The 27,277-nt window shown below is 48.3% G+C and overlaps 2 protein-coding genes across 4 annotated transcripts in view; one reads left to right on the top strand and one right to left on the bottom strand.

Annotated features, from left to right (window-relative positions):
• Window positions 1–7,933, top strand: part of APH1B (aph-1 homolog B, gamma-secretase subunit) — a 53,031-nt gene extending 45,098 nt beyond the window's left edge. The window contains exon 7 of the mRNA XM_040643146.1: window positions 7,643–7,933. The gene's annotated coding sequence lies outside the window, so the exon portion shown is untranslated. The remainder of the gene's footprint in view (window positions 1–7,642) is intronic.
• The window catches only part of CA12 (carbonic anhydrase 12), a 54,033-nt gene continuing 27,236 nt past the window's right edge, over window positions 481–27,277 (bottom strand). The window contains exons 3-11 of one of the 3 annotated variants that reach the window (XM_040643141.1): window positions 22,014–22,193; window positions 21,020–21,162; window positions 17,287–17,382; window positions 16,393–16,456; window positions 16,058–16,215; window positions 14,638–14,764; window positions 4,688–4,720; window positions 3,738–3,825; window positions 481–2,966 (exon numbers count right to left, since the gene is read on the bottom strand). In XM_040643141.1, coding sequence (XP_040499075.1) covers window positions 2,897–2,966; window positions 3,738–3,825; window positions 4,688–4,720; window positions 14,638–14,764; window positions 16,058–16,215; window positions 16,393–16,456; window positions 17,287–17,382; window positions 21,020–21,162; window positions 22,014–22,193 — 959 coding nt within the window. In that variant the 3' untranslated portion in view covers window positions 481–2,896. The remainder of the gene's footprint in view (window positions 2,967–3,737; window positions 3,826–4,687; window positions 4,721–14,637; window positions 14,765–16,057; window positions 16,216–16,392; window positions 16,457–17,286; window positions 17,383–21,019; window positions 21,163–22,013; window positions 22,194–27,277) is intronic. The other 2 variants (XM_040643142.1, XM_040643143.1) reach the window with 2 other exon arrangements.

The raw sequence follows: 27,277 nt of genomic DNA, 5'->3' as shown, positions 1-27,277 counted from the left end.
AGATGATAGCATGTTTTGGAAAAAAAAAAATCCAAAATGGTAACAGGCAACTAAGAGAGGCTTCCAACCGATTAAGTGCAATCCCTAGTGAAGTAGAGAGACATAAGACCCATTCTTTATCTTCATGTCCCCTTGGTTAGGAATACCTCCCTCTTTCCATCCTTCTGTTCAAATCTGACTTAGTCTTTGAGGCCCAGCTCGGATACCCTCTTCTTTCTGAGCCTTTCCCTGATTATTCTAGACTTCCCAGCTCCACTCACGAAGCAGCTATGTGACCCCAGGGCTGCACACACCATAGGCCTCCATCTTCAGTAAAATGGTTAAGTACATCAGTGCATTTTCCTTTGGAGCCAGGTTCTAAGACATTATAGACGAGTGACATTACTTGCTCTGATCAGTTACCTGTCACCATAGACCGGGAACTACAAAGTGCTTTGCCAACAGTAATGCTTTAACCTCACCTCCAAAAAATCAGTCTGATGTGAAAAACATTTTATTTATAATTTCTCATATTTATAGTTTATGTCTTCATTACAATCATTCTTACAATAAATACAGAAGTGCTGAACAGATCATCACAGTGGCCTATGGTCCATCCGAGGCACAGGGACAGAGGGGTGCTGCAGACCCCAGTGCTTCCCAGGGGTGCTCAGGAGGTCTTCAGAGAGTTTAGTGAAGGGAAGAACTTGAAATGGGATTAATAGTCAATGCAGCAAAATCCTAGAATGTCTGTTGAGGAAACAGGTATAAGTTTTTACTATTTTTAAAACCAGATGATCCTAAAGAAACAGAACAAAGAAACTCAAGCTCTGCCATTAGTGAGAAACAAAGAAGCCAGGGCCTTCCCTGTCCTTTTCCCACGTGGGCCTTGGTTTTGTGACCTCTACCTATGGTGCAGCCAGCACAGCACCGGGACTCTGCGGGGGAGCGAGTGAGGCAGAAGAACTTCACACACCACAGTGCTGGTTTCCTTCAGTGGCGACGGGTGTCAGTGGAATGACTGAGAACCTGAGGAAAGGGTTCCCAGTTCCCAAGCTTGGTCCCCAGGAGCCCCATAATGATTAGCAAGGATGTTGACAGTGTTGATTCTTGGAGCCTTCTGCCTGCCTCCCTAGCTTTGCTTTATCTCAGCCACAGGGCAGGAGAAAATGCCACTGTTTTCATGGCCTAGTAAGTCTCCCTTTTTATGAACAGCCGTTGTGCCAGGTACAATGATCTCTTTGTTCTCTTGCAAAATTTGTCCATAAAAGGTAGAGAGATCATTCCAGGGCTCTGGAGTGATTTATGTTGTTTCTGATTGGCAGCGTTGCTCCATCATGAGGCTTGTCCCTGCTGTCATTTGATCAGCATCAGGCATGCTAATGGCAAGGTGATGATGCCTCCCCAGGCTCCGAGGCCAGAGATCTTGTGCACACACACATCTCAGTGTTCATTAGGTCTTCTGTAACTCTGTTTAGCAAACTAGCTACAAAGCCATGGGGCTTGCCACCACTACAAAAAGTCATGATGGTAGAGAAGGGAGAAGACTGTTCTCAGAGCGAGTGGGAGGAGTAGAAGGAAAAAGATGTGATAAAGAAACCTGTGCTTTGGTAGGATATTCTGTGCTGTCAAAATGAGACCAGGAATCAGAAAGCTCTCTGTGAACTGCCAGGTGCTGGCCATGAGAGGTTGCTGGTGGAGGCTCCTTCTCAGTCATGGAACTAACCGGTCTCCGTGGGGCTCTTGCATCTATGAAAGAGTTGTCTTCTCAGAAACTCTGACTTGGGTAGAAGACCGTGAAGCATCTTTGTAACATTCCGTTATTAATGGTCCCTAAATACCATGATGCCTGCACAGATAACTTCCTGCTTTCATAGCTTGAAAATAGATTTTAACCAAGCCATGACTCAACATCCTCAAAGTCAGGGAAGTAGGTACACTGGCGGTAGGAATGCCACAGAAGTAGCCAAAAAGAAACCCGGGCAAGAGACAAAGCTCTTCAGTCATTTTTCTTCTGCCTATTTCCTCTACATTCAAAAGCAGTTTGGGTCATCTCGGAACTCATATCTACTCTAGGAGAGAGAAAGCAACACCACTGTTCAAGGAATAGCCTAATTATTTGTAGAATCTGTAAAGTACAAAGCATCACTGCGCTGCTGATAGGAGGTTGGGCTTAGGCTTAATATGCTGTCCTTACACTTAGGACTTGACAGACAACCTCTGGCTCCAGTTCTGACTCCAAATTGAGTTCCTCCAGACCTTGTGTGTCTTCTCATTCTGTCTCTGTCTCGGGTCCATTCAGTGAGGTTGACTGGACTTTGGAAATGCCTCTACTGTGTTTCAAAGAATACTTTTGTTTTCTTTTGCCTCTGACACCTTGACCCTTCCTGTATCATTCTTCCTCTCAGTTGTAAGGTCAGACCAGAAGTTTTGTCATAGCAGAAGGAAATCAGAGGAAAACAACCCCATCCCCGAGGAAAGAAACAGAGTCTCAAAAGCAAAACCTAAGCAGAGAGTGGACATTCTGGTCTGAAGGCTTGGACAAGAAGCAGAATTTCCAGGATCCTTGAAACCACACTCAAGGGAATCCCTGGATGAAAGTGTTTTCTGACCAATAACAGCCCCCGGTGGGTGACTTGGTTTGTGCCCCCAGAATCCAGACAACTTCATGGGGTCACACATGAAGTAGGCAGCTCGGAGTTGCTGCCTCTTTGGCGAGTTCTTCCATCCACAGATGTACTGGAAGTGGCTGTGGCATCAGGATGGCAGGGCCCCCTCCTAGAGTCCCCTTGTGGGTCTGGGGCATTTGTGGGTTGAGCTTCGGAGAACCCTCATGTATTTCACACGTCTAGGGAGCCACAGTGTGGAGCGTCCAAAGCAAAGTTCTTCCTTGGATGTGCCGGCGAGTTGTGGGGCCTCAGGCATGGGCTTCAGTCTCCTTCTTGATGGCTGGTTTGTAAATGACCCCTTTGTTGTCACCTTTTTTGCTACTGGAACAAGAAGAACATACGAGTCTCGGTTAAAGAGAAGAGACAAGCAGAGAGCAGCCTGACCCTGCTATGGAATGAGATGAATTTTAGGGGTCAGATTCCCCTTGTGGGGACCTTTCCCCTGTTCTGATGGTTTTGGGAGGAATGCCCCCCAAATACTGTATTAAAGGAACGTGGTCATTTTCCAACTGTTCTCCTGTAACAGCTGACGATACTAGACCTGCATTTTGAAAAAAGTCTCATGACCACCCCAACTTTAAACCTTTGATTCCATAATAGGATTCCTGGAAACTTTTTTTTTATACATTGTAAAAAAAAATAAATTGGTTTTAGAAAAACCAAACATGACAATAAAAACATGAGCAAAAAGCATTAGTAGTTAATAGGAGTGATAAATCAAGTTTTCCTTCATTTTTCTTTTTGGATTCAGAGACAAAATAACTCAGATGTGAAGATGTTAGAAAGAAGACAGCCTTGCTGCTTGTGTTTAGGCAAATGGGACACCCCCACCCCCAAATCAAGAGACTTGTCTTAAGGTGTTAGCCACAGCAGCAGGGCTGCCAGACACACCTCCACCTCTGAGCGTAATGATCCAGTGTCTCATGCAAAGGAGGCTGGGGGCAATGGTGTTTGGGAAACAGCACTCCTAGGATAAGTGTTGGTACAGGTGACAGGGGCTCTTCATTCTGCAGACTGCCTTCCCAGAGAGATCAATCCTCATGGACGAATAAGCTACCCAACTCTCATTTTGAACCAAAACCAGCTCACCTCTTCTTTCTTCTGAAGAGCCAAATGGACACGGCCAGGACAACACAGATGCCAAGAACGCCAGCCAGGACCACTGAAAGGATGATGCCTGGTGAAGAGGCAGTGAACATGCATTACATTCCCCCCTTCCCCTGTGTCTCATCCCATGGCACATGGATGTGAAGTCAAGTGACAGCTGTGTAATCTGCCACAGAAGGATGTAATTTCCCCATTTCTGTTCTCAGGTTCTGGTCTTTGGCTTAGCAGAACTGGCTGGAGTACTTAGAGCCATTTTCAAACTGTAGTCATTCTCCAGCAGGGGTTCGCAAACTTGCACCAGGGTCATCTGAAGAGCTTGTTTAAAATGTAGACTTTTTAAGCCCGAGCGTCAGACTGATTCAGTCTAGAGTGGGGCCCAGGAATCTTCATTTGTACCCAACAGCTCTAGCTGATGCTGACGTACGTGGTTCATGAACCATACTTGGAGAAACCCTGGGCTACAGAATAAGGACTTACTCTGTCTTGGCTTGCTGGAGTTAAGGCCCACTGGGAAGCCTCTATCGGCTTTGCTCCCAAGCTCCATTGCACAGTCCTAAATAGTCCAAAACAACCAGGAGCCCACGGCTGAGTTCACCCAACCTCCCGTCACCCAACCTCCACACTGGGCTTAGGCCTGTTCTTAGGCAGCATCTTCCCAGCATGGCCAACAGAGGTCTTCGTTAGGCTCATTGAATGTACACATGCTGTAGAGTAATTAGGTCTTTCATTACGGAAGCATTTGATTGGTAGTTCCTCTTTGAATCATAGAGTGATTTGAAGGTGGGACCCACAGCAAGGAGAGGGCCAGGACCCAGAGCGACAGCACAGAGAAGCAGGGAGGATGGGCTTAGTGGAAGTATCACAGGCCCAGATCACAGCAAGAATCACAGCAATCACCCAGCTACAGCATGCAAGGCCGGCAGGCCACATACCCAGACTCAGTCCTGCGTACGTAAGGTCTTGCACTTCAAAGGGGAGAGGAAAAGGTTGAAAATTAACGAAGTCAAACCATGGTGGATTTGACCAGTGTGTTGAGTGAAGCTCCACTGTTTGTTTGGTTGGAAGTACAGGGGTTATGCAGACTTTCTGGGAGTACTCACTCTTGACTCAGGTGCCCGATAGTACAGAGGGCACTGCGCACCTTGGGAATTCACACGGTGCTCTCCCTCTCCAGTTCTCCTTTATCACAGCGGTCTCTTTGCTAGGACAAGACTTCAGTTTTTAGTACAACATGGCTAAAAGTGGAAGATGAGGGAGGGTAAGGCTCAGAGTCTACTTGGGCAGGCTATTATCTGCTTCTCGGACACCTACCCCTCTTCATCGGTAGAGAATTGGCCAGGTTCTGGCTGGCTGGGGCTGGCAAGGTTTAGTTGGAGCCTGTCACTAGACTTCTGCCCCAACCCTACCCAGTCTTGTCATGATTTGGTTCTGTTTTTGCTTTGGCCCCACTGGGTAAACTGTAGAAACCCCTCCCTGATACCCGCCTCCCTTCTCTGCTTTATGGAACCGGGAGATTGTGCTTCTCTCAGAGAGTTATTATTGGGATGAGTTAAGGGTCCTCAGTGGGGCTGAAATAGTGCCCAGCTATCTGAGGTAAAATCCCATAGCCAGCCTCCTAGGGACCTCCCTGGGGGAGGGTCATGGGTGAGCCCATCTTCTTGAGTAAGACAGAGGAGCCCAGTCTTGAAGTCCCCCTGGGTTACCCCAGCATGCTTCTTCCTGGTTCTTAGAACTATTCCCCATTCTCCCAGTCAGGTCCTCCATCTAAAGAAAGTCTGTGTTACACATCCCCTCTTGTCTGGTGGTTTTCTGACCTCAGTAGAAACCCTACCACGTATGTGCATGTGTAGTGTTGGTTCATGGCTTGTTCTGGTTCATGTTGGAAACCAGAGTTGTGCAGATATTGGCCACCCAGCCTGACACTCTGGAGAGCCTGTGCCCACAGACTCCAGTGTAATGACTCAGACCCTGGGAGAGCCCTGACCAGTTGTGAGACGCCAGCAAAGAGCCAGGGACTCACACTTGGGGGCCCTTGACACCCTGGGGAACCAGACCTGAGACTGCAGGATGAGGTTTTGCTCACCCCCTTTTCCTGTTGTGTGGCCAGAGTCTAGTTGATTCCCCTGGAGCCATCAGCCCCGTGTCCTTTCCCCACTGTCTTCTTCCACAGTCTCATATGGAGCGTACAGCCTCCCTTGTCTGAGGCCGGCCCCTTGGAGTCTCTGGTCTCGCATCCCCAGGTGGCCCCAGGCTGCTGTAAGGATGAGCAGAGCGGCTATGGAGAGGAGCTCTCCACAAAGTACAGGGTGGCCTGTTCTCTTGGCTCTTACTGGCCACCCTGATCAGCAGCCCATGGCCTCCCAAGTGGCAGAGAGAGTGTCTCCCGTGGCCTGATTCCCAGTCCCAGGTCTCTTCTTGTAACCTGAACACAAGGACCAGTGTGTGGCTTAGGGAGACACTCAGGATAGGAGTCTCCCCTGGGGACAGTGCCCCGTGTTTGTGTTGCATGCGCTGTGTTCTCTGCACAGCCTGCGGCCTATCACACTGTCGTTTGATATTTGGGTTTTTAAGGTACCTAGAGGCAACCAAAGCTTCTAAGATCTTAAAAACAACCACCAAAACTTTTCCAAGCCTTTTGATGAAATATACTTTTGTTCTTTGTTCCTAAAACTCCAGATGCTGGTAGTACCAAACTAGTTCTCGTCACATAAGACCACTGGTAAGCCTAACTACTTAGCTAAGCCATCCAAACTGGGCAGTTTCTAGAGTCATCGCTTTCACAGTTGCCTCAGACATCTGGAGAGCCACACAGGCCCCCAGACAGCTGAGCAGCCGCGCTTCAGGCTGGAGGAGGTGCCCCCAGGAGTTTAGGGGCAGAGCCAAGTCTACAGAAGCAAGACCCCCGAGGGATGGGACTTTTCCCGAGAGCCCCTGGCCCCGGTTGGTGGCTCGTGGAGGGAAATCTGGCTGCCCTTGGCTGTATTAGGCCCTATAAACAACAGCCTAATTTAATTCAGGGCTCTCAGCAGGGTTCCTGGCTCTAGTTGACTTCTTCTGAGGGCCTGAGTTGCCTCTCTGTGGAAATAATGAAATGAGCAAGCAAACACAAAGACAAGGAAAGCCCCAGAGCCCGGGACAGATGCTTTTCAGCCAAGATTTTGATGCAGCAAAACAAAGCAGCTTGACTGAGCAAGCGAAGAGCGTAAGTCACTGTGGAAGAGGAGTGGCAGTGAGGGTGTCACCTCATCGGAAGTCTACCCCTAAAGAAGCCTGGGGCAGGACAATGTCAGGATGCTGCCCTCTGCCAGCTGAGACGGCACCAACCATCAAGGAAGCAGGACCTCTCTGCAGAGAGCGATAAAGTCCACAGAGCTTGGGTCCCATTCTGCTAACTAATGGGAGAGGGAAAGTCAGGGAGACTTGAGGGGCACAGGGATAGGTGTTGGGGCAGCTGAAGAAGTAGAGCCCAGAGAGAGAAGCCGAAGCCTGCATCACAGCAGAGCCTCTGGGGTGTCGTAGAGAATAGGCAACATGGATGATGGAGGAAGGGACACAGCCAGAGACATTCATTCGCAGATTAAACAAAGAAATGGCTTGTTCTAATTGTCCAATAAGATAGGCAGTTCCCACTGAAGAACAGTGAGACAGGAGAGACAGACACAGGCTGATTGACAGCGATGGCCCACCAGAGCTACTGCCTGAGAACACAGCAAAGGGGCTTCTGAGCTGGTCGGTAGGAGGGTGCATGCCCCACAGATGTGGGAGAGCTCCCTGCTCTCCATAAAGTGCTCCAGTACGGGTCAGGGCGAGCAAAGATAGGGCAGTCGGACACAGAGGAGGAAATCACACAGATACAGAAGAACTTGACTGTCACATGCCTCTTGCAGGAAGGTCCAGGCCCCCGGAGAAGACAGACAAGCTGCTTGCTACAGGGCCGTGCTACCTGTTCTGGCTGGCTCAGGAGCTGCGTCTTCTGCTGCTATCTTGCTGGACCGAGGGATGCCGGTTAACTGCTTTTGAGGTCTTCTGAAGCCTCAAGTGCACACACGGAGCAGCCCAGACGAAGAAACAAGCACCCCACTTACACAGCTTGCAGTTCCTGGAACAATTCTAGCATTTTTTAGGTCTATTTGCAATTCTATTTATTCAAACAGAATACAATCCTTGTCCTTTCAAAATATCATTTTCAAGTATGGACTGTTTTGGTAAGCGACGTCTTACATACTTACATATATGTCTGTACATAGGTATACATCTTATGTATATGTGTATGCCTGTAGCAGTCTCCAGTCTTATTAAAAGAGACAAGAGGAGTTTTGGTTTAGCAGGGATTTGATAGGTTAAATACATAAAATCCCCTTTTGGATGACAAAAGCTCTTATTATTATGCCTAATACAGGTCACAGACTGAAGTAACTGAGATGCTAGTCCAGTCTTTGGATGAGACTTTGGTAAGAAAAGCAGGGAAGCTGCTCTCAGTGATCACAGACCATAACTATCTTTGGAGAACATACTTAACTGAGGAGCTTTTCTTATGGACATTAGGGAATCCCAAAAAGAAATAATTTCTACAAATAAATCTGCTAAAGAGATACCAGCAGATTACATGAGGGAGCTGGTTTGTGACAACCATGATAGGGACTGAGGGCTTTGCCTTCCAGGTTATAGGACTGCAGGCTCAGGACAGAAGCCACGTTGCTCTGAGGGGCCTAAATTCTGGAGCGGTAGGTGTGGGTTACTGAGCTTAGTACTGATGCTTAGTACTCTCAGCTCCCTTCCGTGACCAGCCTCAGGCTGTCTGTGCTGAAGGAATGGTAGGTGGTCGGACTTTTATTCCAGGCCAGAGCAACAGAAAAAGCCTGACAACTTCCCTAGGCAACTCTCTCCCGGGACTTCAAACCTTGACAGCTAAGCTCTGATCTTTAATGTTTCTTAGACAAATGGATTGATTTGAACGCTGGTGGCAAATTGAAAACAAAGCAAAATAGGACTTGAAACTAGAGTGGGACAGCTGGCCAGGCTTATGTTCAAATGGTTCTGCAGAGAAGACGTTGGGGAGGGGGGAGCAGGGACACGGGTGGGCTACATTCTTTCAAGCTCCCAGTGAGCTCCAGGCATAGTGCCTGCCGCCAAAGTAAGATGCCGGTAGTCCCCGTCCTTAGCGGGCTCGTAGTGTGCGTGGATAATCTAGACGTGCTTCTTCTCTTTCTCTCTACGGCAGTAAGTCATTACCCTGTGGTAGGCTAAGAACTGCCACGGAGATGGGCCGGTTGTTCCAGCTGCATTGAAGGAAATTCTAAGTCACCTTCAGGGCAACAGGGAGGATTTCTGGAATTAAATGACTAGAGCTGGGTCTTGAAAGAATTCTTCAGGTGGGAGAGGTGAGGGGCATCCCAGGCGCAGGGAATTGTGTGTGCACAGGTAAAAGCAGTAGCATGCTAAGGGAGGCCCTACAGGGCGTGGACAGGTGCCAGGGAGTGGAAGTACTGGGAAGAGAGCTGGGGCCAGCTCGCCGGAGGGGGTCCAGCTTGCTGACTTCCTACCTGGTCTGCTCTGTGCCAGAGGCTTGCTCTTAGGAGCAAGAGAACATCCACACCAGGGTTTTCTGTTCCCCATAGTGCCTGACTTGGGGTGTGCTCTGGAAATACGTGGCGTAGTACATAGCACTAGATGAAGGGACCAGGGACTTCTTAGCACATTTGACGATTACTCCCCACCGTTCAGCGCCCCGTATCCAGGGGAATTTGAAGATGGGAACTCCTCTGGTCTTTCATTTAGACACCTTGGTAGACTTGATGATACTTTCCATTTAATAGATTTTATTTAAAAATAGAACTTTTGGAAATACAAGGTAAGTAACCACAAAGCATACATTCTAGTCACAGAAAGTAGATAATTAGCCATCTTAGCTTTGTAAGATTTCTTTCCTCTTTTTTAAAGGTTTTGTAAAACTACCCGGGTCCTGCAGGGTCAAGCAGATTCTAAGTGTACTACTGCACAGGTGTACCATGGGTGAAAGCCCCCCTCTACTGTCCTGAGCCCCTGTCTAAGTGTGCCTCGCCTGGCTCCAGGCTCTGCAGCAGTGACATGCAGTTGTTCAGAGCAAGCCCACTACGGATGTGATTATAGAAACTCTCTGGCGTCCCCTTGTCCCTCAAGTGTCCATTGCCCTGGCAATATTAAAAATAGGGCTAGATAACGTTAGCATTTCGGTTTGATAGGCCCTTCCTTTTTGACCTGTCACCGTTAGGACCCAGGGTTGGTATGTTTAGCTAGGACGAGGTCCACTTGAAGGAACCAAGAATCAGGCCTGTGGACTGTAGATCTGCCCCTGCCATCTTTCTCCTTCCTCACAGAGGGCATCTGACTTCTGTGAGGTCTGGTCTGTTCCCAGGCTGTGTTCCCCTCTCTGGAATCGCTCCTTGAGGACAATGAGTCTGCGTCCTCTCATTAGCTAAAGTCTTTTGTTTGTGCCCCTTGGAAGAGGCACTTTCTAGGAGCTAAGAAAAGTGCCTCACGTGAGTTTCACCTCTCCACAAAGAGTGGGCATTTTAACTAAAGGCAACAAGAAACACAACACACATGAGGAAGAAAATGGTACGAAAGCAAGGGAGAAAAATGATAAGGAGATTCGGAAGCAAGTTGCTGCCTCAGAGGCATCGGAACCCCTGCTAGAGTGGTTTATGTAGCTCTCTCTCATCCACTTCTCTTAGCCTTAGATGTACCCAATCATAGAAAAAGAAGGTATATTCAAATCCTAGAGGAAGATGGGGAACAGGGTTTCTCTTGAGTTTGGCTGTTCTACCTTAATAACCCAACAACCTTTTGCTTTCAGGGGTAACCATCACCACACTGAAAATGTCATGCTGTAGGGGTACCTGGGTAGCTCAGTTGGTTGAGCACCCGACTCTTGATTTTGGCTCAGATCCTGATCTTGTAGTCATGGGATCGAGCCCCATGTCAGACTCTGCACTCAGTGTGGAGTCTGCTTGTCCCTCTCCCTCTGCTCCTCCCCCACTTGCTCTCTCTTTCTCTCTCTCAAATAAATAAGTAAATACATAAATTATTTAAAAGGCAATAAAAATGTCATGCTATAATAGAATAAAGACCAGGGCATTTGATAGAAAACTCCAGAATCCTGTGATACGAATGAAAAAAGAAAACCAGTCTGAGCCTAGGAAAGTCTTTGTGCAGTCCTTGGGCAGCAGTTCTCAATTTTGCCTCTCCTGCCCTGGAGACTTTGGCAATGTCTGGAGACATTTTTGGCAGTCAGAATTGGGGAGCTATTACGGGCATCTAGTGGGGAGAGGCTGGGGGTGCTGCTATCGCTGCAGTGCACAGGCCAGCTTCCCAGTGAGAATTATCCAGCCCAAAATGTCAGCAGCACCAAAGCTGAGAAACCCTGAGCTAGGGCTAACTTACAGTTAGGCAAGTCTGCCCTCAAGGACAGACTGCTACTTTTGTTTTTCTCAGCATTTTATTTATTATTTTTAAAATTTTTAAATTTAAATTCAATTTAGTTAACATATAGTTTATTATGAGTTTCAAGGGTAGAATCCAATGACTCATCAGTTGCATGTAACACCCAGTGCTCATTACATCAGGCGCCCTCCTTAATGCATCATCCAATTACCCCGTCACCCACCCACCTCCTCTCCGGCAACCCTCAATTTGTTTCCTATAGTCAAGTGTCTCTTACGGTTTGCCAACTTCTCTGTTTTTATCTCATTTTATTTTTCGTTCCCTTCCCCTATGTTCATCTGTTTTGTTTCTTAAATTCCATATATGAGTAAAATCATATGGTATTTGTCTTTCTCTGACTTATTTCTCTTAGCAAAATACTCTCTAGTTCCATCCACATCATTGCAAATGGCAAGATTTCATTCTTTTTGATGGCTAAAGGACAGACTACTACCTTTTAAGGACAGAAACCAAGTTCTTCATCCCTTTTCTTTTCTTTTCTTTTTTTTTTTTTAAAGATTTTATTTATTTATTTGACAGAGATAGAGACAGCCAGCGAGAGAGGGAACACAAGCAGGGGGAGTGGGAGAGGGAGAAGCAGGCTCACAGCAGAGGAGCCTGACGTGGGGCTCGATCCCACAATGCTGGGATCACGCCCCGAGCCGAAGGCCGGCGCCCAACCGCTGTGCCACCCAGGCGCCCCTCTTCATCCCTTTTCTAAGCACAGTTGAGAAAAAAGCATGGTCAAGCTAAATGATCCAGTCCCAATTTTTCCAGTTTGGCTAAACCTCAGAGTCGAATCTCGAAGTCCTTGTACTTTCTCTCCTAGAGGATTTCCTTTACATTACTTTTCTCCTGGCAAGAGTGTATAAATACGTAAGTTCGAATTGCTCAAGGCTCACACTGACAAACGGGTCACCTCATAAACTGAAATGGCAAGTTACAGCCTGAGGTCCCTCCAAGTTGGTGTGAGAGGGCCCTCATGAATGCAGGTGTCCCTGAGGGGTGAGATCTGGGGCTTCACTCCTTTGGGGCTGCCCTCCCCACTGCTCCTTGGGAAACAGCCCTGTTAGCAGCCTGTGTCTTTGAGAAGTGAGCGGGAGGGGACAATTCTGGCCAAGTTTCTATAATCAGCCTCCAAATGAGCCGGTTTGCCTTGGACTGCCATGGTTTATCTCTCCAAGGGGAGAGCTGGGTCCAGCCTGGGCCCTTGGAAACAGCAGTTCCAGGTGAACCGTTCAGGAAAGGCGGTGGCAAAGCGGCATTTGGGCTTTGAACTTGATATCCTAAGCTTGGAGTCGGGCTCCAGGCTTCTGCTGAGAGGCCCCTCAAGTTCCCCAGCTAGATTAGGAGAGTCTACTGAAGCGCTCTGCTACAGGCCTGACTACACTGCCCACTCCGTGAGCGCCGACTTAGACCTGAGCCGGTCTAAGAAGATGGCTAATTATTCCCAATGCCACAGTCCATTGTTACAAGTAGAGGTTACTTTGGGATGTCAGACTCAAGTTCCTGCATGTTTCTTCTGATCCTCTGTAACTGTCCTCAAACACTGTCCCTGCAATGTAAAGTGCGGATGGGCAGTTGTTAGTGTCCACTTAGAATCATGTAACATGTTAGCACGGAAAGGATGTTAGCTCACCTAGCCCGACCTATCATTTTATGGCTGAAGAAACCAAGGCCAAAGAAGGGACATGATTTGCTTAGATCATACAGCCAGGAGGAAACAAATTGAGGCCTTTAACCCAGGTATTCTGTCTATGTGGGAGTATTTATAGGGGGGAGTATTTATCACCGTATCCCCTGTGACTTGTACAGACCAGCCCAGAGAAGGGATCTGATTACTATCTTTGAATCACAAACAAAATTCTGCCTTATCTATTTGGGCCCAGTCCTTTATCTCTAGGCAGAGTTTTTATGTTTTTTATTTTATTGAAGAGTTGAAGTATTTTCCACTTAACCCTTGACTACTACATACTCCATTTTGAAGAACAGGAAAAGAAAAAATTACATTCAAAACAGATCACAAAGGGATAATTCTACACAGTTGAGGCACTTCCTAGAAAAGAAGTCGATAGTCATCATATACATTCTCAATTTTTAGGAAGGGTCATTGTTCACAGATTCCGTTTTCAGACCGGGAAACGGAGGAAACGAGAGAAATTACCTTAACCAGTGGTATCTGGAGAGACGAGCACAAGAGATAAATTCCTGGGCAGTTCTTGATTCAGTAACTGACAGAAGAACATAATTCTGACTGTATGTATGGATCAGTTCAGAAAGGCATGTTTCTAAAGCTTTCTGGCAAGGGCCTTGAAACACAGTCTTCCTATGTTTAACTAAGCTTAGTCAGGGGTAGTGTAATCTCACACAATAAGAAAGGAACAACAACAACAAAATAGGTGCACCAGGTGAGTCAAGAGCTGATTCTCAGACAGAGGGGTCAGTGGGGTCATCTTTAGATATGATCACCCGGCCCAGTCCAGTCACAAGTGATGTAAGGAGATCAAGTGGAACTTGCACAGACCCACCCTGCTTCGGACCACTTGCGATTCCCGTATCTAGAGCAGTTCAAGAGTCTCCAGTGAGAAAGTGAACTTGGAGGTCTGAAGAAGGGTGTGGCCCCCAAGAGTGCTCCCTTACCTGTTTCCCTGGACCTCCGGCTTCCAACAGTATTGACATAGGGATTGAACAAATAAAGATGTTAAATGTTCTTCTGGGGAGTTATGGTTACAGATTTAAAAGGAAGAACTGAGCTTTCATAGCATTAGGACTAAACCAAACTTCAAGCTTCATTCAGTATAGGTCCTGTGTTCCTGTACTTAAGGAGATGAGATAAAAGGGCAGTGAATGCAGACGCTTTCTTGCCTGATGGTCCTGTCATATCAGACCATGAGCTGCTGTGGCTACAAAAGTGGATTATGCCCACGCTCTGAGGCCTTACAAAGGACCTTCCCTGGATGCTGGTGATGCTGGGGGTGCTGTGAGTCACCTGGCAAGGATGAAGATGGGCCTTGATGCCAAGAAAGCCTAGGGTGAGAAGTTCGGAGTTGGATCTCATGCAAACAGTCCTATCATGTATCTTAAGAGAAAGTAGTTCTCCAGAACAGAGAGGTCCCCCAGAGCATCCTCTCTTCCCCATCTGCGGGAGACTCCCAGATTTAATGAGGGCTCTGGTCCAGGTGCCTGGAGGCCCTGGCTAGTGTTTCCCCGCAAAGGCTCAGGGAAGTCAAGAGCAGTGAAGGGTGACCTCAGTAAACCCACACACAGTAGCTTCTTACATACCCTGGTTCCCTTGGCAGCCAGAGTGCTCGTAACCCACCTCCTAAGGGCATCAGTGACAAAGCCCGAGGGCAGGGCACCCAACTTCATGTAAAATGGGTATCTTGGCACCACACTCCCCACATACACTGCATCTTCTCACCTTGTCGGAAAGAGATGTACACCTGCCTCTCCTCAAACTCCTGGACCTGCCGGAAGTTGTTGACCATTTCTCTGGGGGATGGGTCATCCACGTATGTGTAGTACAGAGCAGTCTCCAAAGCCAGCAGCTGCAAGGGGAGCAGCAGAAAGATACCCCATGGGCAGAGTGATGCTCTCTTGCCTGACCTCAATAGGGAAGAGACCTCTGGGGCTTGGCAGGAGGCACATCAGAAAGCTGTGGGAAAGCCAGAGAACTGTTCCCCTCCCCCGCAGGTGTCTAGCTGGCTGGGCACGGGGTGAGGTGCTCCGTCCCCTCCTCCTGAGGTTTGGAGGGAGGTTAGTGCTGTTAACTGCTGGGTGGCAGAGGGGCTCCTCAGCCTCTCACGGACACGGCATTCCTCTTCTGGGACCGCTTTGGAACCCAGCTCTAAATTAGAGGGGCCTGAGGCTTATTGTGATGGTCTCATCAAAAGGAACAAAAAGGGGGAGGCAGGAGTTTCACAGGTCCTCTGACGACTGGTTCCACAGAATTTTCATACACCCACATAGATTATATAATCGGTTTCCAAGGCAGTTTCTAGCTTAGGGTATTACTGCTTCCCCACACATTTCATCTCTTGATTCATCACATCTTTATCCTCGTCCGCCTACCTGCTGCCATTTATCTACATCACTCAGATCAGTAGCTCAGAGTAAGAAGAAGAGCGACAGGGAGGGCCTTCTTGGACTTGGGAAGAGGGGCCGGGGGCAGGGTGGGCCAGAAGCCCATGTGTGGTACTGCCCTGGCCGGGTCTCCTGGACAGCCAGTTTTCTTCTTGATGAATTTCTGGGAAGCAGAGGGATGGGCAGCGACCAGCAACTCTGGTCTGACTTTGGGGCTTAGCTTTGTGGCCAATCAGCGGGCGATCCCACAAGCTCCCTCATCTGTCTACCTTTCACTTTCATCACCTGTAAAATGAGAGGGTCAGAGATGATTGCTGAGAGTTCTGTGCCCCCAGTTTTGCACTAGACTGTGAGCTTCTTGAGGGCAGAGACCCTCGCTTACTCACTGCTGTAATCCCAGCCCTCTGGTTTGTTAAACCATCTAACTGGCTCTGTCTTTATTCTGCCCTGTAAAGGAACCGTGCTCTCTCCTGCCACAGAGGAAACAGCCACTGAGGGATATATTAGGAAATGCAGCTTAACAACTTGTTTGTAAGGAACCGTGGGAGGGGTTCATTTTCCTAGCTTGACTCAATAGCTCCACTTCTGAAGCTCAGCCTGTAATTTCTGCCATGCTTCCAGGCACTTGTGATATTTGGAGAGGTTTGGCATAGCCGTCAGTGAAACTCTAAGTGAGGAAACCAAATTGTTGATTATGAGCTGGGTGACAGCAGGGACCGAGGTGCCACGTGGTCTCTGACTCAGAAGGGCACAGTTACCTGCTCCTGGGAAATTTGCACAGGGTTCCGGAAAACCGTCCAGAGCACTGTGGGGTGACAAGGAGGTGTGGTCAGGGACCCTTTGTAGCGGTAGTACTCATCAGGCCTCTCAGGAAGCAGCTCTTCGATGCTGAAACCCGGAATGAGCACTGCTTGGCCTGGGGACACATGGTGGGGAAACGGTGTCAGCCTTTCTCCCCGTGGCAGAGGGCTGCTGGGCCTAGGACTGAGCCTAGAATATGAACCTGCCCCCCGCATTCATTTTCCTTCAGGTCACATGGGAGTGACTACCTCCTTCTCCAACAGAGGGCGAATATGCATCCAAGGACCCCTACCTTTGTATCTTACATCTTGAAGGTGCCTGAAGATCTTGTCATAAGATGGATTGAAGGAGCCCATCTGCAACAGAGACAGGGCAGGTTGAACTGGGACAGAATTCCGTCAGCTGAGCCTGGTCTGACCATTGCTCATGGAAGGGCTCAGCTAGGGGTATAGAGTCACCATTACCAAGATCCTTCCTGGAGGACGTACTTTACTAGGACAATTATGAGGGATCCCTGGGCTGTTAGGGATTTGGGGTGATGGTCCTGTCCTCTTGCATCTCAGGATGCAAGGCACTGGGGCTTGCCTGTCCCAGGGCAAGGAATATAGCTTGTGCTCCTGATTATCAGGCTGTGAGCCTTAAAGCCACAACTGGCATGTTCTCTAACCAGAACTTAAGGGAGCTTGAGTTCACACAAGCCAAGTCAGGCAAGTAAGCATGTTGAGAAATGGGGTACATGTTGTTTTATTAGGGAAAAACATGCAAGCAAATCAGGAAACATCCCCATTTTCTGGGATTCAGGGAAGAGTGGAGCTTGGGTATCAGGAGTTGTGTAAGGGATTCAGGCACCTGATGAGACAGCACTGAGTGATGCCCGCTCCTGAACCCCCTATACACAGGTCCTATCCAGCCGGGCTCTACTGAGCTTTATGCAACAGGGCTAGGAACTCGGGCTCATTTTTTCCAGTGTTCCAAAGGACATGCCCATTCTGCTATCCAGCTAAGAGCTGCTTCCAGGCCAAAAGAGAAGGTCCCCTGTGGAGGAATACCTCCATCTCTAGAGGCAAGAACAGCCAAAACGAGAGTGAGCCATACAACATCCAACAGACAGGTATTCATGGACCAGATGTCGAGTCTGATATCCTGGCTTCAAATTTCATGTAAAATCCCTTTAAACATCTCTTACCTCTATGAGAACAGCTAGGACGGCGAGGCCCTCTGACTTGTTACTGGCGCTGCTGGCATTGGGGTACAGGTCCGAATTATAGTGGACGATATGCAACTGCAGTGAAAGAAAAGCTGCTCACAGGGGATGGACGACTCATGGGAACCCTTGGCTTTTGCAGGAGACTCAAATCCAACAGGGAGGACAGAACCCCTCTACCCCTGCCCCAGGTAGATTAGGCCTCTCAGACCCTTTCCTTCATGGGCTCCCCAGTTTTCCCTTTTCCCTCAGTCCTCCAGACCAAAAACTCTACCAGGGCAGACTGTCCATCTTATTCACTCATTATATTCGTGTCTGATATGGTACGTGGAAAGTACGAGGTATACAGATATCCGGGTAATCCTGGCCTCATAAAATTAGTTTAGAAGCTTTCCCTCTTCAGTTTTGTTTTGTTTTGATTTTGAAGAGTTTGAGAAGGATAGGTATTAATCTTTGAATTTTTGGTGGAATTTACCAGTGAAGCCATCTGGTCCTGAACTCTTGTGTATTGGGAGGTTTTTGATTATTGATTCAGTCTCCTTGCTGGTAATTAGTCTGTTCAGTTTCTATTTCCTCGTGATTCAGGGTTGGAAGATTTTAAATTTCTAGGAATTTATCCATTTCTTCTATGTTGTACAATTTGTTGGCATATAATTGTTCATAGTAGCCTATTATGATCCTTTATATTTCTGTGATATAAGTTGTAACTTATCCCCTTTAATTTTTTTTTTTAGAGGGAGGTAGAGGAGGGGCAGAGGGAGAGGGAAAGAGAGAATCTTAAGCAGACTCCATGCCCAACATGGATGGAGCCAGATGCAGGACTCAATCTCACTACCCTGAGATCATGATCCTGAGGCCATGACCTGAGCCGAAATCAAGAGGCAGATGTTTAACTGACTGAGCCACCCAGGCGCCCCCTCTGATTTTTTTCTACTTATTCTGGAGCCTAGGAGAAAATGGTCTCATATAGCTTGTCTAGCCTCAGCCTGGCCACTCTGCCTCTGGTCTGGAAGTAGTAGGAGCTGAGGCAGGAAACCTCCAGTGGTAACTTGATTGTAACTGTATCCAGAGTAGAACACTATTTATCCCTCAGGTGGAAAAAAAATCACAGCATGGCTTTTCTATAGATTGAATCGGCCCTGTTTTAAGATAGCAGAAAACAAGAATGGTACTCCCTGAATGTAGATTCTTACCTTTACAAGATAAAATTCTAAGCTCATTTTTTTCAAAGCAAGAATTACTTGTCATTATTAAACTAAGGAAAAGAGAACTTCCTGAGAAATCTTGGATTTAAAAAGTCTAAGCATTAAGACATTGTTATGACAAATTCTGACAATGTTTAACCTAATTTTTAATCCAAAAGGTGGTGTCACCTGTCCTCCAGGAAACTGTGTTAATAGATAGGTCTATATATATGACAGACATTTTTGTTGATTCTTTGCCTCTTGGGACTATAACATATTGAGATTTTCTCTCTCTGTTCTTTCTCTTCATCTCTTTTTCTGTCTTACGTGGTTGTAAATAGAATTCAAGCATATTTTATTGAATAGAGCTCAATGTTCCTCACATTTTAAGTGACTTTTTCTAATTTTTAAAAACTATACAAAATTATTTCTTCTTTTAAGTTAAGTCCTCTGTGAAAGATCTCTTAGGGGTGCCTACCTCACTACCTTTCCCCATGAAGGATAGAGCCTGTCACGTTCCCCACACCGTGTTAGCCTGGCCCAGCTTTGAGAAATGGAGATGTCTATATGGCTAAGCCCCTGAAGGTCCTAGATCCTTATTTCTTGTTATAGCTGCCCTGTGTGCTCGTGGTCTGTCTCACCACTTTTCTTACTGTGTTCAGATTAAATCAAGAGGAGATGAAGACTAAAACAGACAGAACAGAATTCCCTGCTGAGATTAAGAGGGTCTTCTTTACAGGACTCAGTCCAGAAGAACTGCTACACTTTCAAGGACCCTCCATAGAGAATCTGCCACTTTTGGGTCACCCTCATGTATTTTCTCTATTATAGACACGTATGGTCCATCTTCACCAGGACCTTGGTGACCATGTGGCTTAAGAGCAGAAAATATAATAACTAGAAATATTTGTAAATGCCCAACTCTCCCAACCTACACCCTAACTCCTTCTTTATTCCCCATGGGTAAGTAGAAGCCTCCACATTGCAATTAGCCTGAGAGAAATTGCAGTCCTGGAAGTTCAGAGATGGGCCTGGTTTGAAGTACGTGCACCTCCAAGAGTGCCATCCTATTGGGCCAGAATTATAGCCCCGCCACACTTGTAACTCGACCTGTAATTAGCCTGAGACATTAAGCAGTTTAGCAACTGAGAACAGAGAATGGTCACGTCATTATGTACCTGGCTGAAAGTAGCATTTATCTCCTTGTATTTATTGCCTTGTAAACGTTCAGAACCACACTTCCAAGTTCTTTTTTTTTTTTTTAAGATTTCATTTATTTATTTGACAGAGATAGAGACAGCCAGCGAGAGAGGGAACACAAGCAGGGGGAGTGGGAGAGGAAGAAGCAGGCTCATAGCGGAGGAGCCTGATGTGGGGCTCGATCCCAGAATGCCGGGATCACGCCCTGAGCCGAAGGCAGACGCTTAACCGCTGTGCCACCCAGGCGCCCCCACACTTCCAAGTTCTATCCCATGGGAGCTCTGAAATGGAGCAACTCAAGCACCCCCGTGTCCCCTCTGCACACTGGGGGGGGGGGGCGGCAGGCACAATACTCCGTTCCTCCTGTTTTCTTTTGGCCTTTTGGGTTAGTGCCTCAGAGCAACATAACACAGGGCTGTGCTGACATCCCAAACTATCCTCATTGAGTCTCTCACTGCCATGATGTCCTGTGTATTGTAATGCCAGTCATCCCTCAGCTTGTGGCCAAGTAGAAGAGTAGCCCTGGGTCCCAAGGTTCCAAGCACCACCTATACCCAGGGAAAGGAAAGATGGGATGGCAAAGGCCTATGCAAACAGCATGGCATGTGAAGAAAGACTGAGAAGTTTGGGGAAGCAATTAGCCCAGTATGATTCAGCAGTGGGATACACACAAAATATTATATAGAATGGGCTTCCTGAAGCACATTCTCAGATCCTAAGATCGTAACTCAAGTCTGGGGTAAGAAGCTGCTCTGATTGATGAAATCTTGAGATCTCTAAGCTCTATAACACTGATCAAACCCTTATAAGCAGGGTCATCCACTGTTTTTCCATTGACTGCAGTACCTCACACTTCTAACAGGTTTGGGCCCTTGGCCATAGTTGGCTCCGTGGTATTGCAGTACACAGATGCCAGAGTCAAGATGTTATTATGTACCGGGGATGACCTATGTTGGCCAGACAAGCTGGTGGGATCTTGATCTGTGCAAGCAGAAGGGCGGTGTCTAGAAAAGGGGTACGTGCATCACTCTGTGGCCCCCTGGGAGCATTGCCTTCTGAGCAACATCATTCAGTAAATGATGGAGAGCAAACTCTGCATGTTCAGGAGAGGAAGGGGACCAGGACACCTCAGATGAGCTGCAGGGTGGCTGGAGTGGCTCTACCTTCCTGTGCTGCTGCTAATGCCAGGGGTGGGCGTGGGGAGCCTGAAGGCAGCCCTTTCTTGTGCTCTGATCTTACCTGTCCACCAGCCAGGTGGAGGGGTGCCAGGTGGAGGGGTGCCAGACCACCCACCGCCAGGCAGCTTCTGCCAGCCTGACGGCCCCACTCACCTCCGCGGCAAAGTGCTTCCCACCGACAGTGTGCTCAGAGCCATGCGGGTCATTCTGGTTCCCCCAGTGCAGGTGCAGCTGTGTGGCAGTGTAGCGGGACCGGAGGCCCTGGAGGTGCATGTCCGGGATCAGGTTCAGCCTCACTGTGGGAAGTAGAGCCTTCAGAGCCCTGGTCTGCTGAGAACCGCCTGAGAGCAGTTAGGGAGGCAACACTTGCCTGGGCCCAGACAGGAGGCAGGTGGATACAGCGAGTGGAGAGACACAGCCTGAGGGTCAGAAACCCGGGCTCTTCTCCTGAGAAAGTCCCCATTTCCCTAAAGCAAATCTAGCAGCACCAGCACCTTCTTGGTTGCCCTGGGGAAAGGACGGCAGGAGCACAAATACTGGACCAACAGGTGGATGTCTTGTTCACATCTCTGTGTATTACATACCCAGCTATGACGATAGAACCATTACTGAAGCATCTGGCACGCTGTAGAATAATATAACAATAACAATAAAGCTACTATTCATGAAGCATCTACTGGATTCCAGATCCCAACATACATAATCTGTAGTCTTCACAGTGCACATCAGTATGTCCATTTTCCAGACAAAAGCTCAAGGAGGTTAATATTCTTACCCAGAGTCTCGTGACTCCTCAGTAGTCAAGCCAGGATTCAAATCCAGATTTTTCTGACTCCAAAGCCTGGGTGACCCCACAATGAACTGCGTGGCTCCTGGAGTATTTGAGCTAAGGGGCTGACGGGCTCAGGCCTCTTCCCTCCCCCCTCCCAAGAGATGTGCTTCTTCTGAGAGGTGCTGCCCTGGCAGACCTGCCTCCAAGATCCCCTGAATGAGTGGTCCAGGCATCCCTGGGCTCCCCCCCCCAGCCCCCGCCCCTTCTCCTGGGTACTTCAGTGGAGCCCCCTCCCTGCCAGATGGACAAGAGCAGGCCAAGGAGCTGAGGGGTGCTCAGAGATCCCCTTGCAGATCTTAGAGGTATCTCTCTCACCTGAGTGGCCATCATTGGTCAGGATAAACTGCTCGTTGGCAGAAACATTGTAGCCTTGGAACCCCAGGGGCACAAGGCTGGCGTCATACTGGAGGATGTCACTGTGCAGGTCTATTGGGGACTGCAGCACACCCCCACATGACGGGTACTTCTTGGACCAACTCTTCTCCCCATCGGGACCTGGAAGGGGAGATCAAGCCTAAAGTTTAGTCAGCTTTCCACAAACGTTTTTAACTCACTTTCTAATTCTGTGTTCAGTACGATTACTCCTTTTCTCCTCTTCATCCCCAGAGGGTTATTCTTCAAGGCCCAGAGATCTCAGCCTACTGCTCACTTGCTCTTAAAGTGATGTGGGGAAAGGACTAGAGCAGCCCCATGCCAAGGACGAGGGCGCACCAAGCTCCGTGTGAATTTTACATTGTTCATATTTTGACACAATACGCATCCTCTCCGTATGAAGACCTATTGATTTTCAGCAATTTTGCATCTGTTTATGGAGCACCTATTAAGAGCAGGAATAACTCAGGGTCTTGAGGCCACCGGGTTGAACATAACAACAGGGCCCCTGCCTGCCCAAACTTGCATCCTCTGGGATGCTTCAGGCTGGAAAAATTGGTGTCGGACTGACCACAGCTCCAGCTAGGTCTTTGGGGCTGGTGGGTTTGCAGGTATGATCTTCCTAATAGGAAGCCCTTGAGGACATTGGCTGTTGAGACCCACACATCTAGAGCAAATATAAAACCCAATCTGATAGAGATGCTTGAAAAATATCAAGTAATTATATGCCTGGAATCACCGAGCTAAGTGCAAAGTTTATGCTGGGAGAGTGTGACAATACGACAAACTAGTGCCAAACTACCAGTGAGCAGGAAGAGACTTAAAAAAAATAAATCCTCCAGGGCTCAGGCTTCTTGCTAACTACCGGGTAATTGTCCTTCCTCTGGAAATGGCAATAAACAATACAATCCCATGTTCAGATAAACGTTCTTCCACAGGAAAAAAAAAATCTTTAAAGAATGTAAAGCTGTGTTTAAAAGATTATCTCCCGTGGTAATTAAATGGATTTTCAGGTGGAGGTTTCTCCAGAAAGGCAAATAATTGGCATGTCATGGCTCGTTAGGGTAGAACCACCGTGCCCTGTGGGCTCTCTCCGAGTTGGGACCCAAGCTTTGCCATCTGGGGTCCATTCATCAGTATTTCAGCACCAGGAATGACAGTAACTGGAGCAGAGGGGAAAGGAACTCCACTTCTTCCGGGAACCCATCCATAGACAGCAGCACTATTTCACAAGAGTGGACGTGTGTACACTGGCCTCACAGAATCCCGGCTCCCTACCCCTTGTTCTCTAACTAGGGAACTTCATCTGAGAGTAAGGAGAGTCAGAGAAAAAAGTTGGTGCCCAGGTGCATTTAAAATGCTATGAGGAGTTGATCCGGGGTCTGGACATACACGAGAGAACCCTACTAATTTTGCGAGACTGTCGACATTTGGGTATACCTTTTTGGAAATGTTAGAGCTTGAAGGGATTTCGAAATTTCCTGTCCAACCTTTCATGAGACATCAGTTTTCTCACTTGTGCATGTCAGTCAGAGTTTTTACTGAGCTGTATTTTAATTTTCAAGACCTCAGAGCCCTGGACTCAAAGCAACTCAACTACACCAAGATGGCAGAGGGAAAGGAAGGCTGGTGGACACCAAAGTAAGACTATTACTCAACCACGGACAAAACCAAATTCTTTAGGGACAGTAGGAAGCAGAGATGGAACAATCATGAGGTATGCAAACCCTCCCGTCAGGAAGAGGCACAGCTACAGGGCAAGCCTTCTCTACTCACAATGACATTTGGACCCACAACCAGGGTGGCAGAAGCTGCCAGCCAGGCAGGAATGAAAAAACTCAGTGAGTGAAGAGGCAAAGCAATGAGATGATTTCTTCTTGGACACATGACTAAAGGGAACTAGGAAGGACTTTCTTTTCCCAGAACAGAGGTTCCAAAAGGTTTCATGAAGAGAGTATTCTAGTGCTAACTAAACCAAGAGCTCTTTGGGGACAGGAACATCTCATTTTGAATATCACTGTGAACTCATGTTGTGATTAGGGGCACACACATAACAGGCATTTGGTAAACAGTTTCCCAAAGAATAAAAGACCCCACAGAACAGAGAGCTTGGGAAAAGGTTATCAGGAGTTTTTCTTTTTCATTGTGTCCTAAATACTCTTTATTGGAACTGACACTGAATTAGGTATTTGGGGGCAGGAAAGGCTAGGGACATAAAAGGCAACAGAGCCGGTGTTAGCAAAACCTTCTTCGGAAAGAGGGGCAGCTATGTTGGACCACAGGAATCCAGAAAACAAGATTTCAGCGCCAGCCACCACCTCAGTGAGTGACCTTGAGCAAGTCACATTCCCTGCCTGAGTCTCCTTTACCCTCCACACAAATGAGAGGGTTGAACACCGTGTTCTGGAAGTTCCGTTCTGGCTGTCAGCTCCGAGATGGATGGAGATTACTAGGACTAAGTGCCTCCACCGTCTGTATCAGGCAAGTTTGAACGAGCTGGAGAGAGCTGCTCATGCCAAAGCAGCCAGCACCCAGGCATGTGACACGGTGCCTGGTGGGAAGCGGCTGTGGGACTGAGAGCTCAGGGTGCTGCTGCCCCCCGGGGCTGGCGAGCCACCTGCCTGGGGAACCTGCCACAGTGTTAGCTGCCGTCCCCAGGGGCCGGTCATCTTTGAGCACCAGCCACAGCCCCTTAGGGGCAGCAGGGCCTAAAAAGCCTTTCCAATTCCTCCTGCTTTATTATTATTATTTGTAGTAGTTTGGTCCTTACAACCCTATAGGATCAGCAAGGCAAAAACCGTCATTTTATAGATGAAGAATTGAGACTGAATGATTTGCTCTAGTGAGACCTTGGCTTAGTAACAGAGTTACCTTGCCTGGGTCACAGAACCGCCAAGACCTTCTGTTTTCATATTTATCCAGGAGATTTGGGGCATGCCTGTTCCCTCCCTCTCCTGTGCTCTCCATGAAGGCAATGTCACGTTCAGCCCTGCCTCTCCCATGATGCCTGGCACAGAGCGGGCCCTTACCTGTTGGCGGAGCTGCATTCTGATGCTGATTTTGTATTTGCTCCTCTCCAGGGAAGCATGCCCCTCTATGAATTCCCTACCACCTCATATTATTTTTTTCGCATCAAAAAAAAAAAATTAGGTCACTTGCACAGGTTCAAAATTTATCTTCCTAGCTTCCTGCATGAGGATGTGTTCTGTTTGGGACTACTCAGTGAGAAAGAAATCTGGTTGCTGCCCTGGGGCCTAGGAGATGGCCTGCCAAGTATGGGGCTTCACAGCAGTTCATAGGACCCCCCACCAGCATGGGATGGCCAGTGTCCCCTTCTTGCACGGCTGGGGACCTTGTCAGAGCAGCTTCCCATCTTCGTGGCTTGTGAGTGAGAGGGGTGTGCGGTGCCACGCGGGTGGGCACCAGGGAACCAGTATCGGGGTGTTGTCAGTAAACCCCTCGCAGCCCCCCATGCCTAGCCTCTGCCTGGGGGATGTGTGACTTGTTGCCGAAGTAACGCTGGCCTTTCGTAGGCAGCCACAGCCCAGACTGTGGCTTTTCAGCTTGTTCTCAACTTTCGCACCCATGCCGAGCGCCCTGTGCCGGGAAACCTCACTCGGGACGGACTCTGCCGAAAGAGGCCTTTATTTCCAGCTACGGTACAAACGCAACTTTTCTCAGGTTTGGCTTTGCCTTTTCAGTTAATTGGACTCCTCACGTGATCCTGATAAAGGAGATCATGTGTATCTCCCAGTTTGTTTTTCCAAACAAAGTCAAAGCATTATTTCTTTCCAGCTCCTGTTTTTCTGCTTTAGGCAAAACAGAAGTGGGCCAAATTTCTGTTTTGAATTGTGACGGATTAACATGGCACAGCTCAAAATGCCTCTTGTGACCTCCGACTGGGAATTATGAGGCCCAGGGTACAAGATCTGCATTACCCAAGGGCCAGAAGTTTTGTCTTGGAAAATTTCAAGTACATACAACAGCAGAGAGAAGAGCAAAATGAACCCCCACGTCCCCCAGCTTCGACAACTAACCGTTGGCAGAAACAAATCAGCCTCATCTGTATCGCACCCTCTCCCCTACCCCTGGGTAAGCCTGAAACAAACCCAAATAGTTTTCGCCTGTACATACTTCAGAATGTGCCTCTAAAACACGAGGACTCTTAAAACCACAATACCGGGACCACACTTCAACAGTTACTTAGTTCCTTAAGGTTATCAAATCTCGTCAGAATTCAGTTTTCCAACAATCTCATCAATTTTTAATGGCTTATTTGTAAGCTTCAGGATTCAAGTAAGGTCCACATGTTGCAGTTAGTTGACCCGCTACAGCCTAGCTCTCAATTTGATGGTGCGATGCCTCATCAGAGAACCACTGGCCCCGCTCTTCCAAGGCTCGGAATCTCAGAGCCGGGCTGGCTCGGTCCATCCTTTGTCCTCAGTCGGTCGTGGAGTCCTACATGTCTGTACCACCACCACCTCTACCACCCCAGGACGGGCCCTCCTCGTGTCACACTGCACAGGCTTCCTGCAGCGTCCCCGCCTCAGCCTGTGCTGTCCACCCCCAGGCTCCTTTCTAGTGACCGAGTTTAACCAGACGTAGCCTTGCTCCTGCGGCGCAGCCCCACCCCGCCCCTCCCTTCCTCCCAAGCCCGCCTGCCCCACCCAACAAGGCCGAGCAGAGCCGTGGCCGGCTCTCATGGCCTGCAACACCTCAGCCTGTCAAGGCCTTCCGTGGCCTCATACCCTTCCCAGTCAGCCCCCGTGGTCAGGCCGGCTTCCCCATCCTCACAACAAGCCATGAACTCGAGCTTCACAAACGTTCTTATGCTAAAAAGGTGCTTAAAATGCCACCCTCTTTCCCCTTCACCCTTCCAAATCTTGTCCACGCTTCAAAGTCCAGCTCAAGTCCTGCCAAAGCTACTCCAGTGCTTTCTCCCAGCCCTGGCCTCCGTAGCCAGCCTGCCGGGGTTCGCACTGTGGTGCAGTGATGGGAGTGCGTGTTGAGGTCTCGAGTACGGCTGCTGTCTCCAGACCAGCACCTGAACCACCAGACTAGAACTCTGCAGAGTTCAGAGTCCTTTTGGAGACTCGAGCTTTTTGTCCCATCCCTCCCGCATGTCTGACATTGTGGCCCTGACAAAACACTTAAGAAATTGAGTGGAAGGGTTTCTTAGGCTCGTTTCAGAAATCTAGCCATAAGGG

Source organism: Ursus maritimus, unplaced genomic scaffold (genome assembly GCF_017311325.1).
Source record: "Ursus maritimus isolate PB19 unplaced genomic scaffold, ASM1731132v1 scaffold_27, whole genome shotgun sequence".
Classification (NCBI taxonomy): Eukaryota; Metazoa; Chordata; class Mammalia; order Carnivora; family Ursidae; genus Ursus; species Ursus maritimus.
Note: the sequence above shows the minus strand (reverse complement) of the source record. Positions and strands in the feature narration are given on the sequence as shown.